Genomic DNA, 17,686 nt, shown 5'->3' on the forward strand with positions numbered 1-17,686 from the left:
GGACTTCAGGAAACAGCAGAGAAAGCACCCCCCTATCCACATCGACGGGATAGTAGTGGAGAAGGTGGAAAGTTCCTCTGCGTACATATCACTGACAAAAGGAAATGGTCCACCCACACAGACAGTGTGGTGAAAAAGGTGCAACAGTGCCTCTTCAAACTCAGGAGGCTGAAGAAATTTGGCTTGTCACCTAAAACCCTTAAACTTTTACAGATGCACAATTGAGAGCATTCTGTCTGGCTTTATCACTGCCTGGCACGGCAACTGCACCGCCCACAACCGCAGGGCTCCCCAGAGGGCGGGGGGGGGGGGGGGTCTGCACAAGGCATCACCGGGGGCAAACTACCTGCCCTCCAAGACACCTACAGCACCCGATGTCACAGGAAGGCCAAAAAGATAATCAAGGGCAACAACCATACGAGCCACTGCCTGTTCACCCAGTTACCATCCAGAAGGCGAGGTCAGTACAGGTGCATCAAAGCTGAGACCAAGAGACTGAAAAATAGCTTCCATCTCAAGGCCATCAGACTGATAAACAGCCATCACTAACAGAGAGGCTGCTGGCTACCTAAGACTTGAAATCATTGGCCACTTTAATGAATGGAACACTAGTCACTTTAATAATCCATTGTAATAATATGTACATATCTTGCATTACTCATCTCATATGTATATACTGTATTCTATATTATCTATTGCATCTTAGCCCATGCCGCTCTGACATTGCTCATCCATATATTTATAAACTGGATAGTTTTATCTCCATCTCTTCATGGACACTCTTACTGACAGTTGTGGCTGCTTTGTGTGATGTATTGTTGTCTCTACCTTCTTGCCCTTTGTGCTGTTTTCTGTGACCAATAATGTTTGTACCATGTTGTGTTGCTGCCTTGCTATGTTGTCGTCTTAGTCTCTTTATGTAGTGTTGTCATGTGTGCTTTGTCCTATTTGTATTTTATAATAAAAATGTTATCCCAGCCCCCATCCCCGCATGAGGCCTTTTGGTAGGCCGTCATTGTAAATAAGAATTTGTTCTTAACTGCCTTACCTAGTTAATAAAAAAAATCCATTCCTTTACTTAGATTTGTGTGTGTTAGACATTGCTGCACTGTCGGAACTAGAAGCACAAGCATTTAACTACACTCGCAATAACATCTGCTAATCATGTGTATGTGACCAATACAATTTGATATAAAGTGTTTTTTCTCCAAATTGCCGGGACATCGTGTCTTACATATCAGTACATTCGTAACAACTTGAGCATTACGGAACTAATCTCCGATCAAATAAACCCACAGCCATAACATTTTTTGTTGACCAAATTCGACACTCATTGACCATACGAAAAGTCCTTCCTTGATTGACGAAACAACGAAAACACGCCACCTGCTGGAAGGAGACAGACTTTTATGCCGAGTTGGGCCAGTCTCTTCCTCTATGGTATTAGAAACTGTTGAACTGCCGGAAAATCACACGAAGAAGAAAACGGAAGTGAACAGTGACGAAGAACAATTTCCACATTAGCGTTTTTGTCATTTAGACGTTTATGAACACCCTGGAACTCAAAATATGACTCATTTAACGGAACAGCATCACATACTTACCAACGGTAGTGTTTAATTCGCATTGCAGACAGAATTTGGTTGATAGATTGTATCAAGGTAACGCTAGCTATCTGCTAACAATGGCTAACTGTATGGTTTTTCACTCTCAAATAGCCTCCATTATGGAGGTGCTAGCGAATACAGCAGTGGCAGACATCTGTAAACTCGTAGACGACGACTATGCAGTGTTTCGTTTGGAAATTTCTCAAAGCCAGAAAGAAAACAGGACATTGCGGAGGAAATTACAGCTATTGGAACAGAAGGTGACACGGGAGCGCGCAGAAAAGACAATGAGAGAGCGAGTCCTCGCCAGTCGTCCCAGTAGTGTCAAGATCTTCGACCGATACAGAGGAATGGCAAGAGGTACATTTTGCACAAGACCGTGGCTGTCGCCCCGTTCGTCTGCGTATGTGTTGAGACGTATTACCCAGAATTGTGTCTGTCAGTTTTAGGATAGTATTGCACAAAGAAACAATATTTCCCGGAAGGCGGAGGCTGCGTAGCCGGTCATATATTGCTTAGTGCCTGTCGCCCCGTTCCCCTCTGCACATGTGTTCCCCAGAATTGGGGGATGGTCAGTTTGAATAGTATGCAATAATTCCCATCATGTGCAAAGACACAATCATATTCATAACAGATTCTTGATTTACTGCGTTTCCTTTACTCAATGAAAACAATATGATGATTGTTTCACGCAATCGACCTATAAATAGTATATCAATAAGTAATGAGGTGTTACCTTACATCCTTGCCAATTCTAGACATTGCCAATAGTGTACAATATACCATTGACAGTAGCTAATCTAACCACCTTTCTCCCCCCCCCCCAATTAATCTCTGGTGAAGGACATCTCACTGGAGGCCTCAGGAGCTTTGTGAAGCCAACAGGACACAATATATGGAGAGATGACCAACCAATCACTGTTGATGAGGGGAGTGGAACCTCAACCCAGCATGTTATCGTGATCGAGGTTAGTGTAATAGTATTATATACAGTACATCAAATGTGGCCAGTTTATTTTCAGAAAGGCTCCCCTCAGCTATTCACTTGCTTACATGTACAGTACCAGTCAAAAGTTTGGACACACCTACTCATCCAAGGGTTTCTTTATTTTTACATTGTAGAATAATAGTGAAGACATCAAACTATAAAACACATATGGAATCATGTAGTAACCAAAAAAATTGTTAAACAAATAAAAATATATTTGATATTCTTCAAAGTAGCCAACCTTTATCTTGATGACAGCTTTGCACACGCTTGGCAGTCTCTCAACCAGCTCGGATGCTTTTCCTGAACTCTGGTGTCCAACTCATCCCATACCATCTCAATTGGGTTGAGGGCGGGTGATTGTGGAGGCCAGGTGTTACGAATCCCTTTGGCCCTGCATTCTAGGGGGATGGTAACGAGACCCGTAACATAACTCATGCAAAGTATAATAGTGAAAACCACAGACAACTAAATTACCGTCAAACTCTCATGGTTTATTTGTAAACACACGGTAATGGGGAGCAGGAAAAGGGGCTGAGTTGGACCCAAGGAAAGAAATAATAAGCATTCAAAAACACCCCTAAGCTAGTCTACCTGCGTCAACAGCTAGCTAACTAACCAAAATTACAGAGGGTGGTCCGCCCAGTTCTAACTAGTGTATTTAGACAAAGTTCACCTACAGGAAGTGTATGCCCATGGGCGACTTGTCTTGGTACCCTCTTTTCCCACCATCAAACAAACAGTCAAACGCCATAACAAAACAATACTCACAGGATAACGGACAAAGTGAAATGTAGTTGCAAAAACAAGAGATCCACAGAGAGATTGAGCTCCAGAGAAAACAACTGAATGGGTTTTTAAACCAAGGGAAAGGGGATGTGATTGGGTAATGGAAACAGGAGGAGGTGTGTCTTCTGATTGACTGATTGGGGAATGATTATTGCCACCTGTGAGGGGAGAAGGAGAGAAAATAAATACACACAGGATACCTGTATCTGTAACACCAGGTCATCTGATGCAGCATTCAATCACTCTCCTTCTTGTTCAAATAGCCCTTACTCAGCCTGGAGGTGTGTTGGGTCATTGTCCCACTAAGCGCAAACCAGATGGGATGGCAATTCGCTGCAGAATGCTGTGGTAGCCATGCTGGTTAAGTGTGCCTTGAATTCTAAATAAATCACTGACAGTGTCACCAGCAAAGCACCCCCAAACATCACACCTCCTCCATGCTTTACAGTGGGAAACACACATGCAGAGATCATCCGTTCACCTACTCTGCGTCACAAAGATACGGCAGTTGGAACCAAAAATCTAAAATTTGGACTCATCAGACCAAAGGACAGATTTCCACCAGTCTAATGTCCATTGCCCGTGTTTCTTGGCCCAAGCAAGTCTCTTCTTATTGGTGTCCTTTAATAGTGTTTTCTTTGCAGCAATTCGACCATGAAGGCCTGATTCATGGGGCGGCAGGTAGCCTAGTGGTTAGAGCGTTAGACTAGTAACCGGAAGGTTGCAAGATCGAATCCCCGAGCTGACAAGGTAAAAATCTGTCGTTCAGCCCCACTGTTCATAGACCGTCATTGAAAATAAGAATTTGTTCTTAACTGACCTGCCTAGTTAAATAAAGGTAAAATAAAAATTCACACAGTCTCCTCTGAACTGTTGAGATGTGTCTGTTACTTAAACTCTGAAGCATTTATTTGGGCTGCAATTTCTGAAGTTGGTAACTAACGAACTTATCCTCTGCAGCAAAGGTAACTCTCAGTCTTCCTATTCTGTGACCTTCCTCATGAGAACCAGTTTCATCATAGCGCTGGATGGTTTTTAACGACTGCACTTTAAAAGCTCTTGAAATGTTCTGTATTGACTAACCTTCAGGTCTTAAAGTAATGACTGTCATTTCTCTTTGCTTATTTGAGCTGTTCTTTCCATAATATGGACTTGATACCCCCTACCTTGTCACAACACAACTGATTGTCTCAAACGCAATTAAGGAAAGAAATTCCACAAATTAACTTTTAACAAGGCACACATGTTAAATGAAATGTATTCCAGGTGACTACGTCATGAAGCTGGTTGAGAGAATGCCAAGCTTGTGCAAAGCTGGCTACTTTGAAGAATCTCAAATAAACAAATTAAAATAACACTTTTTTGGGTTACTACATGATTCCATGTGTGTTATTTCGTAGTTTTGATGTCTTCACTATTATTCTACAATGTATAAAATAGTAAAAATAAAGAAAAACCCTTGAATGAGTAGGTGTTCTAAAACTTTTGACTGGTACTGTACATCCTTATTTCTCTGCCATAGAGGAGTTTGTGAGACTTTCCTACGACATTGTTATCCAATTCCACTCATGTACCAGTAATAACCTCCTCTCTTCTTGTGTCAGTCTGCAGATACGGAGGTTTCAGGTCCTGGGGTCAAGCAGGAGAGAACTGAAAGAGAGGACACAAGACTCAGCAGAGACATCCAGACTGGATTGACTGGAGCACCCCCTGTATCCAGGGAGGACCCCGCCGCCTCGCCTCAGCCCAGGACCCAACACAGCATCACGGAGGTCAGTGGAACGCCGAACACCGTCCTCAAGTCAGAGACAGACACCAAGACTTTAACTGTAACACACAGGCTCTTACCCACAGAATCTGACCACAGATCAGACTCAGAGACACTGGAGCTGGGGCCACTGGGCTGTCCTCCTGCTTCCAGCTCAGAGTACTTACCGGTATTTCACCAGAGCCAGAGGACGGCTCTTTCCTGTGGCGATGGTGACACGTTAGACACTGGTGTTGATGACCTGTCTTGTTCTTACGCTACAGAGATGAACCCTGGTAACATATCCTTGGGTTTAGAAACACAGACTCATCTGTTTAGAGGGGAGTGGAACCAGTACAGTAGTAGTATATACTCTGAAGGGTGCCTAGATAAGAAACGGGAGGTTGTAGTGGTAGACGAGGTATATATGCATCCCATATGGAATGCAGATAGTCACCTAGGAGACGGACACTCACAGGGCAGAGATTTCTTAGATTACAGAGAAAGCTCAGACACAAATATAAATGTTGTCACCCACTCCCCTTTACACGCATTCGGAGATCGTGACCCAATGTCCAAGTCGATGGCACCTTCCGATTCACACGGCTGCGTCGATCAGGTGTTGAACTCAAAGGGCCATGGCTCGTGGAGGGGGAGCAACATCAGGCAATACATCAGCCAATAGTAAAGAGAAACGGTTCCTCTGCATGTTCTGTAACAAAGGCTTCAGCTGCCCCCAGAAGGTGGAGATCCACCAGAGGGCCCACACAGGAGAGAAACCCTACAGCTGTACCCAGTGTCATATGTGGTTTTCCCAAGCTTGTCACCTGAAGAGGCACCAGAGGGTCCACACAGGGGAGAAACCCTACAGCTGCCCCCATTGTGAGAAGAGGTTCTCCCGCCAGGACCAGCTGAAGATGCACCTGAAGGTCCATACAGGAGAGAGGCCATTTGCCTGTACGCACTGCAGGAAGAGGTTCTCAGAGAGGAGCAACCTCAGGATACACCAGCAGAAACACCATTCCATTCTATAGCGTCTGGCGTTTTAGATCAAAGAAGAAGAGATCTAGAAGACTGTTCTGAAAAATGGACCTCTGTAGGAGATGAAAAATTGGCCTTGTCTTGTACAGAAAAAAGGGGTGTGGAGATCTGTGCCAGTTCTTGTTGAGTAGTGGTGGACCTGAGTATTAAATGTGAATAGAGATTGAAAAGAAACAGGGAGTACATATATTTTTTAATTGAAATGCATACAGATTTTAAGTTGGTTGATGTCATAAATATTAAGAACTTGAAAGTGATGGAAAAGTGGAGAGGAACTGGCACGACTGTCTGAAATGAGTTGCCAGCATCACAAAAACGTTTTTGTAGAATTAATATGTTAAAGTTACTTTTGTAAGTATTGGCCTAGACCAGGGCTATTCAACTCTTACCCTACGAGGTCCAGAGCCTGCTGGTTTTCTGTTCTACCTGATAATGAATTGCACCCACATGTTGTTCCAGGTCTAAATATGTCCGTGAGTATAGGGGAACAATGGAGAAAGAACCACAGCACACAGCACTCAAACTCAACTCCAGAGTTGAGTTTGAGGGGCCTAGACTATATTGCAACATAAGGATACATTAAGGTGTATTACAGATTTAATATTATTTTCCTTGGGATGAGATGTTGAATTCGTCTGATGACACCAATAACTCTCGCAATTTTATTGAGGACAAATGAAGTGGGATTTGCCCAGTTAATTTTTTTCGTCAATGAGAACACCTAGGAATTTGTTAGTTTTAACACTGAAAAGGAAATGTAGAATTTTTTTATTCGACTCTTGGACCGAGGACAGACACTGGTTACAATATGCCATTTGATTATATTCCAATCGGCTAAATTCTGTAGGCTACCCGTAAAAGGCGCTGCATGGTCAATCCGACGTCTGCATTGGCCGTGTAGCATTTACGGTGATACGGCCTCTGCAAAAGTCAGGGAATTCATACTTTTTGTGCTTCGCAGAGCTGTTGTGAAGGGACTTGTCAAGGAAGTGAGTTTGTGTTTATACAGGACCTTCCGCCGCCAACCTACCGTCAGCCAATCATGTCAGTGCGGAGATATACGGAGCCCTCTGCATTGTTACAAAATTTGGGAGGCGCAAGGCGGTGCGGAGCTCAATTTGGCCTCTGCATGCTTCTGTAGGCGCCACAATTGCTTCACACCTTCCATACGGAGCCTCCGACCACACTTTCAGATCAAGCATAAATTGGCTTATAGCCTATCCATTGTCACATTATGAAAGGTGTGAAAACCGATTATAGGCTATTGTTTGTGTCCCTGGCTGAGTTGATGAGCTGATTTGGGCCATCAGTTGATTGACAGATGTAGAACTTACTGTAGAACGATACATTTTCCTCCAGTGTGGATGCTCGCCTATAGTTGGGCTGTGTATAATTTGCCTATTTAGTTATTGTCTTTGGTGTGGATTGAAAGCCTGTATTGTGTGGCCTTAAAATTTCATTTTGTAAAGCTGTCAAGATGTTTGAGCCTATCCAAAGATGATTTTGTTGAGCTGAGACACTTTTCTCTGGATAGTAAATTATCAGACTATTTGTTTTACTACTTGAAAACATTGAAATAAATGCAATTCACTTGTGGGCCTAATGTAGGCTCAGGCTTGCCACTATATCACCCAGCACTGGGCGAGAACTCATGAGGCTCGGAGCCAAAGCACGCTGCTTAGACCTCTGCGCTACTGCAGGTCACAATGCTCTAGCAAGCCGTAAGAATGCTATGAATACCAGTGGCGGTCAATGTCATTTAAGATGAGGGAGGTCAATTATATTTTTTTACGAGCATGGCCTTATTTATATTACAGCATATTGGATGACAGTCCTTCATATTCCATTCATCCAGTTCAATGTAACATCGATAGGTTTAGGCTACAACGTGTTACTCTATACCCATCATGAGGTTGCTACAACCTAGCCTATGAGTGAAAGTTTACAGCATAGGTGCACACAGGTCGAGAGAAAGATTGAGGTGACAAACAATGACACTATCGTAGACACTTTTACACAGGGAGACTCAAAGTCAATCTTAAATGAATCATTGTTTATTTTCATGCATGTGACAGACCAATACCTCATGAGACTTCTCTCTAAGCTGAAACTGAGATATCCCTTTCTCTAAACAACATTCTTGGGGTACTGCCAAATTGCAGATAGTGATAGTGAGGATTCGTTCAATCAGTCACTTGCATGAACACAGAGATTGGTTATTAGAAAAGCACACACTTAAAAATGTCCATCACATTATCACTTGTGGGACAATAATCGTTACATTTTAAGGTACGCATTCGATTTTAGCTTCTATATCATATTTATAATAAAGTAAGGGAAATCATCACATTAAACCAGACACTTCATAATTTCAAACCCTTCTTTCTGGGTTGTACTTGTAAAACCATTGCAGTAGAATGTTTTAACTTAACCTTCGCTTCATACAGTTACACATACAGTTGAAGTCGGAAATTTACATACACTTAGGTTGGAGTCATTAAAACTCGTTTTTCAATCACTTCACAAATTTTCTTGTTCACAAACTATAGTTTTGGCAAGTCGGTTAGGACATCTACTTTGTGCATGACACAAGTCATTTTACCAACAATTGTTTGCAGACAGATTATTTCACTTATAATTCAACGTATCACAATTGCAGTGGGTCAGAAGTTTACATACACTAAGTTGACTGTGCCTTTAAACAGCTTGGAAAATTCCAGAAAATGATGTCATGCTTTAGAAGCATCTAATAGGCTAATTGACATCATTTGAGTTAATTGGAGGTGTACCTGTGGATGTATTTCAAGGCCTACCTTCAAACTCAGTGCCTATTTGCTTGATATCATGGGAAAATCAAAAGAAGTCAGCCAAGACCTCAGAAAAAAAGTTGTAGACCTCCGCAATTCTGGTTCATCCTTGGGAGCAAAAGGCCTGAAGGTACCACATTGTTTGTACAGATGAACAGTACGCAAGTATAAACACCATGGGACCACGCAGCCGTCATACCGCTCAGGAAGGAGACACATTCTGTCTCCTAGAGATGAATGTAATTTGGTGCGAAACGTGCAAATCAATCCCAGAACAGCAGCAAATGACCTTGTGAAGATGCTGGAGGAAACAGGTACAAAAGTATCTATATCCATAGTAAAATGAGTCCTATATCGACATAACCTGAAAGGTCACTCAGCAAAGAAGAAGCCACTGCTCCAAAACGCCATAAAAAAGCTAGACCACGGTTTGCAACTGCACATGGGGACAAAGATCGTACTTTTTGGAGAAATGTCCTCTGGTCTGATGAAAAAATAGAACTGTTGGCCATAACTGTCGACCATCGTTATGTTTGGTAAAAATGTGTGTGGTAAAAATTGTAGGGAAAAAACAAACAAAATGGCCAGGCCTTAGCAGTCAAGCTGAGTAGGCCTCTTCTAAAGTAAACAATCCCAGAGCCTGTCTCTTGTAATCATTGTCATTTTGACCTGTTGCATTGACATACAGTTCTGTACAAACTGTCCCTGGGACATAAACTAGTCAATAAGAAACCTGTTTAACAAATCTACTAGGACCTTCAAAAAGTTGGTGCTGGCTTATCAGCTCAATATTCCTGACTAAAAAGATTTACTTGGATCTACTTCAATTCTGGACACAGTTCCACGTAATGGAAACAGATTAATATAATTTAAAACACTTTCCTACTTAAATCACTGGTGCTACCCAAACTATAGAATAAAAATTGGAAATTGTCATAAACGTGTCATTTCAATTATTCATACCTCTGTCCCAGATTTCCCCACTGTCTGTGAGGGACACCCCTTACAGACAGGTTTTTTTTCAGTGAGTACTGGCGGCTAGCTGTTCCACAGGAAGCTTATCTCTAACCCAAACACCAGATGTCGGCCTCTAATTTAATATCGGTCCTAATGCTCAATCCCTCTGTTCATAATGTGACCTTGTATTGAAACATTTACTTCTTCAAATTACTAAGATATTGCATTAGAGTGCTATCTGAAAGCCACTTACCATTCACTTTGTTCCTTCACACTTATTAAATGTCTATTTTAAGATTCATATGCTTTGGAGGGATCAATATGTATTAACTGGGCTGGCACTGTCTCAGTCCCCTGTATATCGCATGCTCTGTCTATATAAAGTCTCTACCTAGCATGTTCTGTATTCACCTACTCAACCGTTTAACATGGTTCTATTTAACAGGGTATGGGGTTCATTTCAAAACGTATTACCAGGGTGGAAGAAATCTCATAAGTGTTTATAGTTTTATTGGTTAGGGGTAAGTCAAATCCCGTACAATGCTTTAACCTTATCTTTCTCAAATGATCCATAAAGGGACCACTGAACATTTCTCAGAATACATCTACGTGTGGGTGTACAAGTTGTATGTATATTTTTTCTATTGTTACTTTGTCAGATCTCTGGTAACCCATTATACATTTGTGTTACATCACAAATTCCTCCTCTACACCAGTGTTCTTTTCATACAGGGGTTTACATATTCCCTCTAGTGTTCTATTTAACAGCATATTCGGGAATAATACTCTATCTCCATACAGAACCCCTATATAACGTTGTAGATCTGAAAATTCAGCTCACACAGAACTGGTTGGGATATTCATTATTTTCCTTATGTAACTATACTTAGGTATTCACATTCACACCACGTGCATCTTCAACGATTCTAAATTCCTACAATAACACCTTGTGCTATTATCAGTGGTTCTCAGACCACGTAGACTTTTCTATCGTTACATCCTATGCACCATATGTATCTAACGGTTCTCTTGCCACTACTTCCTATACACTTGTAGTCTCAGACTACGATGGGCGGTGGTGGATGGAACCCCTAGATTGAAAAACTCGGCTCACACAGAACTGCAAAACTCGGCTCACACAGAACTGGAGCTAGTCCCCAGACTCAGTACGTTATAGCTACATTTCAATCTCTTATTATCCAATTTTCTATCAGCTTATTATCCAAAATTCAATCTTAATAGTAATAATTTCAATCCATTTATTATCCACATTTCAATCAGCTTAATGTCATATTTTACAACCACACAACTTTCACATCCACTTAATACTAGTCCCAAACACACTCTAATCTCCATTATTACCCCATGTGCATCTTCAATGATTCTCTTGTCGCTACTTCCTATGCACCATATGTATCTCCTATATACAGTGCTGTTGGAAAATATTCAGACCCCTTGACTTTTTCCACATTGTTAGGTTACAGCCTTATTCTAACATTGATTAAATAGTTTTTTCCATCAAGCTACAAACACCCCAGAATGACAAAGCAAAAACAGGTTTTTAGAAATGTTTGCTAATGTATAGAAATACAAAACTGAAATATCACATTTACATAACTATTCAGACCCTTGTCCCAAAGCCACTCCTGCATTGTATTGGCTTTGTGCTTAGGGTTGTTGTCCTGTTGGAAGGTGAACCTTTGACACAGTCTGAGATCCTGAGCGCTCTGGAGCAGGGTTTCATCAAGGATCTCTCTGTACTGCTCTGGTTATCTTTGCCTTGATCTTGACTAGGGTTGCACATTTTGGGGAATATTCAGAGGTAGAAACTTTCCGTGGGAGTTGACGGAAATATGGGAATTGATGGAAATATATGCAAATTAATATTAACACCATTTAAGTGTAGCTGTTTTTTTGCATTGGATATATTTACCATATCATATGGAGACAGAAACAACCCTTTTACCTTATCATAAGTAGACATGGTTGCAAATTATTAAATCCTTCCAATAGAAATTTAAAAAACAATTTAGTTACGAGTTGAACTTGACTCTTGTGAATTGACTCTTCACATGGGATGATTTCACTGCACAACAAAAGGGAATATTGAATGATCCATCACATCTCCCAAAAACGTTTAACATACATCTGTAAAATTATTGTCTAGAAACTAAAGCTTTGGTTTTCTTCCTCTCAGGCTTTCATGTCTTCTCCCTAAACCTCCTCAATGTCCACCTCTTGAACATCAGACTCTGGAGGCCTCATCTTCACTGTCACTTTCCAACCTTGTTGAGGATGGCTCGTTGTCAGGCTCAAAAAGCCTCAAATTTGCCCGGATGGCCACCAATTTTTCAACCCTTGTATTGGTCAGCCTGTTATGTGCTTTGGTGTGTGTTCCCAAACAAGGACCAGTTGCGCTCTGAGGCGGCTGATGTTGGTGGGATTTGGAGGATGATGAGGCAACAGGGGAAAGAGCCTCAGATCCACAAAGTCCCTTCCACCAGGTGACTGATGAGATACACTACCGTTCATACGTTTGGGGTCACTTAGAAATGTCCTTGTTTTTGAAAGAAAAGCACTTTTTTTGTCCATTGAAATAACATCAAATTGATCAGAAATAGTGTAGATATCTACAGCAACCATCACTCCTGCGTTCCAATGGCACGTTGTGTTAGCTAATACAAGTTTATCATTTTAAAAGGGCTAATTGCTCATTAGAAAATCCTTTTGCAATTATGTTAGCACAGCTGAAAACTGTTGTTCTGATTAAAGAAGCAATAAAACTGGCCTTCTTTAGACTAGTTGAGTATCTGGAGCATCGGCATTTGTTGGTTCGATTACAGGTTCAAAATGGCCAGAAACAAATTACGTTCTGATGAAACTCGTCAGTCTATTCCATACGGTAAATTGCCAAGAAACTGAAGATCTCATACAACGCTGTGTACTACTCCCTTCACAGAACAGCGCAAACTGGTTCTAACCAGAATAGAAAGAGTGGGAGGCCCCGGTGCTGGCCTTCTAAGCAGAGTTCCTCTGTCCAGTGACTGTGTTATTTTGCCCATCTTAATCTTTTATTTTTATTGGCCAGTCTGAGATATGGCTTTCTTTGCAACTTTGCCTAGAAGGCCAGCAACCCAGAGTCACCTCTTCATTGTTGATGTTGAGACTGGTGTTTTGCGGTTACTATTTAATGAAGCTTCCAGTTGAGGACTTGAGGCATCTGTTAATATTTATTTTTAGGTGGGGGGTAGGATTAATTTAAGAGGTAGGGTTTAACTCTCAGACCATGAGAAACCAGGTTCTCTGGTCTGACGAAACCAAGAATGAACTCTTTGGCCTGAATACCAAGAGTCACATCTGGAGGAAACCTGGCACCATCCCTACGGTGAAGCATGTTGGTGGCAGCATCATGCTGTGGGGATGTTTTTCGGCAGCCGGGACTGGGAGACTATTCAGGATCGAGGGAAAGATTAACGGAGCACAGATATCCTTGATAACCTGTTCCAGAGAGCTCAGGACCTCCGACTAAGGCGAAGGTTCACCTTCCAACAGGACAATGACCCTAAGCACACAGCCAAGACAACGCAGGAGTGGCTTCGGGACAAGTCTCTGAATATCTTTGAGTGGCCCAGCTAGAGCCCGGACTTGAAGCCGATCGAACATCTCTGTAAAGACCTGAAAATAACTGTGATGGGATGCTCCCCATCCAACCTGACAGAGCTTGAGAGGATCTGCAGAGAAGAAACTCCAAGTATAGGTGTGCCAAGCTTCTAGCGTCATACCCAAGAAGACGCGAGGCTGTAATTGCTGCCAAAGGTGCTTCAACAAAGTACTGAGTAAAGGGTCTGAAATCTTATGTAAAACATTACATTTGTTTATACATTTGCAAAATGTCTAAACCTGTTTTTACTTTGTCATTATGGGGTATTGTGTGTAGATTGAGGAAACAACAATTTAATACATTTTAGAATAAAACTAACGTAACAAAATGTGGAGAAAGTCAAGGAGTCTGGATACTTTCCAAATGCACTGTGTAGTGTACACACATACTAACGAACACGTCAATATAGTTTAGTCAGGTTTGTATGATGTTGACTTGACTTATCATAGCTGACTTATTTTTACCCACAACATCATATTTGTCCACCATGATGGGTTTAACAACAATGAAGTAATTCTGTAACTACAGTATAGAACTCAAATGTCGCCGAGATGGGTAAACACTCCATGTTGAAAGTGTGTTTATTATCTGTGTGCATGTACCTGAGGGAGTGTACGTCTGTGTAATCTGTATCACATGTCTCTTCCAGGAGGAGGAGGGTCCAGAGGTGCTGCTGGTGAAGGAGGAGGGTCTGGGGAACACTGAGGAGACCATAGTCATGGAGGACAACCAGACTACACCTCCTCCTGAACCCACAGAGGAACCAGCTGAGCAGCACAGGACAACACACAGTATCACTGAGGTGAGCCCACTGAACTACTGTCTGAATGGTATTAGTTTGGGCCATATTCCACTAAGCCTCTCAGAGTATGAGTGCTGAAGTAGGATCAGTTTTGTCATTTTAGATCACAAGACTATGTAGACAGGTGCGGGACCTGATCCTCGATCACCACTTCTACTCTGAGACTCTTTGTGTATGAGGGCACAGGTCTTTATATATTGTCTGGTAGTGTGGAACCATGCCTTAGAATTATCAAACCATTAATTAAAGAAGGTCAAGTAATCAAATCAACTAACACACTTGCATAGTACTCCCTCATTTCCCAATCAGAAGATGCTCCATAGCAGGGTGCTCATATCAGATTTCTTAATCCAACATCCTCTCACTCTATATCTCTTACAGTCAGTAGACATGGAGGATTCGAAGCCTGATCTGCTGATTGTCAAAGAGGAGACAATAGACGACGAACCAGAGAGCATTGACCCGCTGAGTGGACTAAAGATGGGGGAGGAAGGTAAGGGAGAAATAAAATAGTCTACATACAGTAATAGATCTTCAAATGGAAATAGTGATGCACCTGGCTATTATTTTTCCTTAATTTTTCTTCAAATCATAAAATGCTATTTGTTTACATACAAAAAAAACACAATGTATGAAAATGCTCAGGTAATTGACAAAAGAAATCCATATGTAGAATGTTCTCTGCCATGTTTGTGAAGTCTATTTTGTAACTTCTTCCTGCAGGTGGTTGGCTGGAGGCTAACAGAGGAGACTGGGCAGCCATCTTGGATTCCCAGACCCAGACCTGTGCAGCCAAAGGCCTAAGAGACAACGTCACTGATCAGGCCAGGACCAGAGGCGATATAATGGAGGTCAGTGGATGGGACAGCATCCTCAACTCTCAGCGGGGGAACTACACTGTTAACCACAACCAGAAACTGACAGTCGAACACACAACAACAACCAAACTTAGTCTCCATGACAACAGACTGGCTGAGACCAGGGCGAGGCGTAGATTTGGTCTGCAGGTACGGGGAGGTGTCCGTATGCGGCTGGAGAGAACTGACACAGACTCGGCTAGCGATGCTCCGTCCTGCTCCTATAGCTGTGATTCAGAGAGACTGATGGCGCCTCAGGTTAACCCCCTAACAGGTGCTGCCTTCAGCCTGCCTTCTATAGGATCTATCAACTGGAACATGGACCCTGTGACAACACAGACACTCCCTGGCCTTCATCCTCCTCACACTCTCCTGATGTTAAACCAGACCTCAGACAATGCCTCAACACTAAATGGCTACACAAGCCCATTGACAAATGACCGTAGTAGAGACTGTAAAGCTAGCAGCGTCAAAGAGAAGCGCTTCCCATGTTCATTCTGTGGGAAAGCCTTCAGTTTTCCCAAACAGGTGGAGATCCACCAGAGGACTCACACAGGGGAGAAACCATTCAATTGTACACAGTGTTATATGCGCTTCGCCCGGGCTGGCCACCTGAAGAGCCATCAGAGGGTCCACACAGGGGAGAAACCATTCAGCTGCCCCCAGTGTGAGAAGAGGTTCTCCCACCAGCACCAGCTAAAGAGGCACCTGAAGGTCCACACGGGAGAGAGGCCGTTTGCCTGTACGCACTGCGAGAAGAGGTTCTCAGAGAGGAGCTATCTCAGGATACACCAGCAGAAAATGCACATGGTCCATGTATAGACATGTAATTTAGTACTAGTTCGTTTGTTTGTAGTTAATTCTGTTGGTTTTGGATGTATTAGGGAACTGGATGAGGTGAACTGAGGAAAGAATGAGTATGATGAGGCAGAGTAGATGATAAGGTGATGGTGTCTGTAAAAATGCTTCACTAATGTAAAGTGAGCCGTGTCCTGTTTGATGCTGGTGTTTTATAAATGAGGAAATGTTAGTGCCTTAATTCATTTTTACTTAAAATTAAGTAGTGAAGATGTGTGTAATGTTGAACATTTTCCAAAGTATTCTAAAATGTATTTTATGGTACCAGATTTATATAGAAGTTAGTGTTACCATAGTGAAGTTATTCTACTTGTGATTGCTATTTCGTTTAAATGAACTACTAAATTGACTCTGCTGACTGACTTGGTTATTTTGTATCATTTTTTATATATATATTTTAGAATAAGCTCCATATTGTTAGGTACTTGAATCAGTTTAAGATGGGCTGTGGTTCACATTTTATAATGTCATGTTTCTGTGTGTACATGAAAGAGTTTAAATAAAGTTCTGCTTTTCAGTACAATCATTGCTTGCAGTCTGTAGTCAATGAAGACCTGCTGATCCGGTGTTACTGGCGACTGGACCTATGAAGTGACTGGTTAGGATCATGGATCAGGAGCTGTCACTCTTCCTTCCCGAGTCAGAACAAAGGTCCCAACCACGAGGGACAGAGACTCTACCACAACCACTACATAGAACACAACCAGTGGACAGGTGGGCTGAACAACCTCAGTCCTGGTGGTCATCAGAGAGACAGAGACTCCAGTCAGGGATCCAGTCTGCAGCCCAGATCCTTTTCTTCACAGTCTCAGTGCAGGGATGAAGCAGGGCCTGGGGCTGATAGAGAGACCCTCCTGTTCCTATGATTCAAACACCACAGTATCCATGATGATCAGAGCAGGTCACCCTGGGCTTCAGTCTTCACAGAGAGCTGTGGGAGACCCCCCTGGTGGGAGTCTGTCTTCTCCTTCAGGGTTTTGTCTGCCTGGTGAATGGGTTTTTCCACCTGAGGGTGGTGGCTCCTGCTTCTACCTTCTCTGGTGTCACTCGGTCACAACGTGGGAGGCCGAGCATTAGGATGTACGCCAACAAGCCGAACACCTGCCCCACCTGTACAGCGCGTCACTAATGCGAACTATGTGAAGGCACACCAGACCATTCACACCAAGGAGAGGCCCTTCAAGTGCAAACTATGTTACAAGAGCTTCTCCTTCCGGAGTAACCTTACCAGACATGGGAGTATCCACAATGGGGAGAAATCGTGGTTTGAGATGTATGCACTTCTGGGAATAATTCTTTACTGGAAATATTATAGTTATCATGTTTAGTGTCTTGGGGTAAGAGGGTAATTCACCACATACACCTCATTCACCCTTTAACTTATCATTTGAAACAGGCTTGTGTAAATACCTGTTTTTACAGCGACAGTAAGCCTAGACTAGAACAAGCACTTAAATATTTACCTTACTGAGTAGATGGAATAAAGTCATTTTATTATTGTATTTTAACACACTTCGTTCTTAAGTCTGCTCTGAACTTGAAAGATAGTGATCATGATTAGGATATTTGATA

General features: G+C 42.3%; 2 protein-coding genes across 2 annotated transcripts; both read left to right on the top strand.

Annotated features, from left to right (window-relative positions):
* Positions 1-316: 316 nt before the first annotated feature.
* Positions 317-16,629, top strand: LOC129840988 (transcriptional repressor CTCFL-like). The gene is made up of 6 exons (XM_055909070.1): positions 317-1,967; positions 2,451-2,575; positions 4,989-5,156; positions 14,247-14,399; positions 14,781-14,892; positions 15,123-16,629. Exons 1-6 carry the CDS (start codon positions 1,685-1,687, stop codon positions 16,076-16,078), a joined length of 1,797 nt encoding a protein of 598 aa, XP_055765045.1. The 5' UTR covers positions 317-1,684; the 3' UTR covers positions 16,079-16,629.
* On the top strand, positions 5,163-6,346 carry LOC129840994 (protein krueppel-like). The gene has a single exon (XM_055909078.1). It carries the CDS (start codon positions 5,770-5,772, stop codon positions 6,163-6,165), a length of 396 nt encoding a protein of 131 aa, XP_055765053.1. The 5' UTR covers positions 5,163-5,769; the 3' UTR covers positions 6,166-6,346.
* Positions 16,630-17,686: the final 1,057 nt, after the last annotated feature.

The sequence above is a fragment of the Salvelinus fontinalis genome, chromosome 42 (genome assembly GCF_029448725.1).
Source record: "Salvelinus fontinalis isolate EN_2023a chromosome 42, ASM2944872v1, whole genome shotgun sequence".
NCBI classification, from domain to species: Eukaryota; Metazoa; Chordata; class Actinopteri; order Salmoniformes; family Salmonidae; genus Salvelinus; species Salvelinus fontinalis.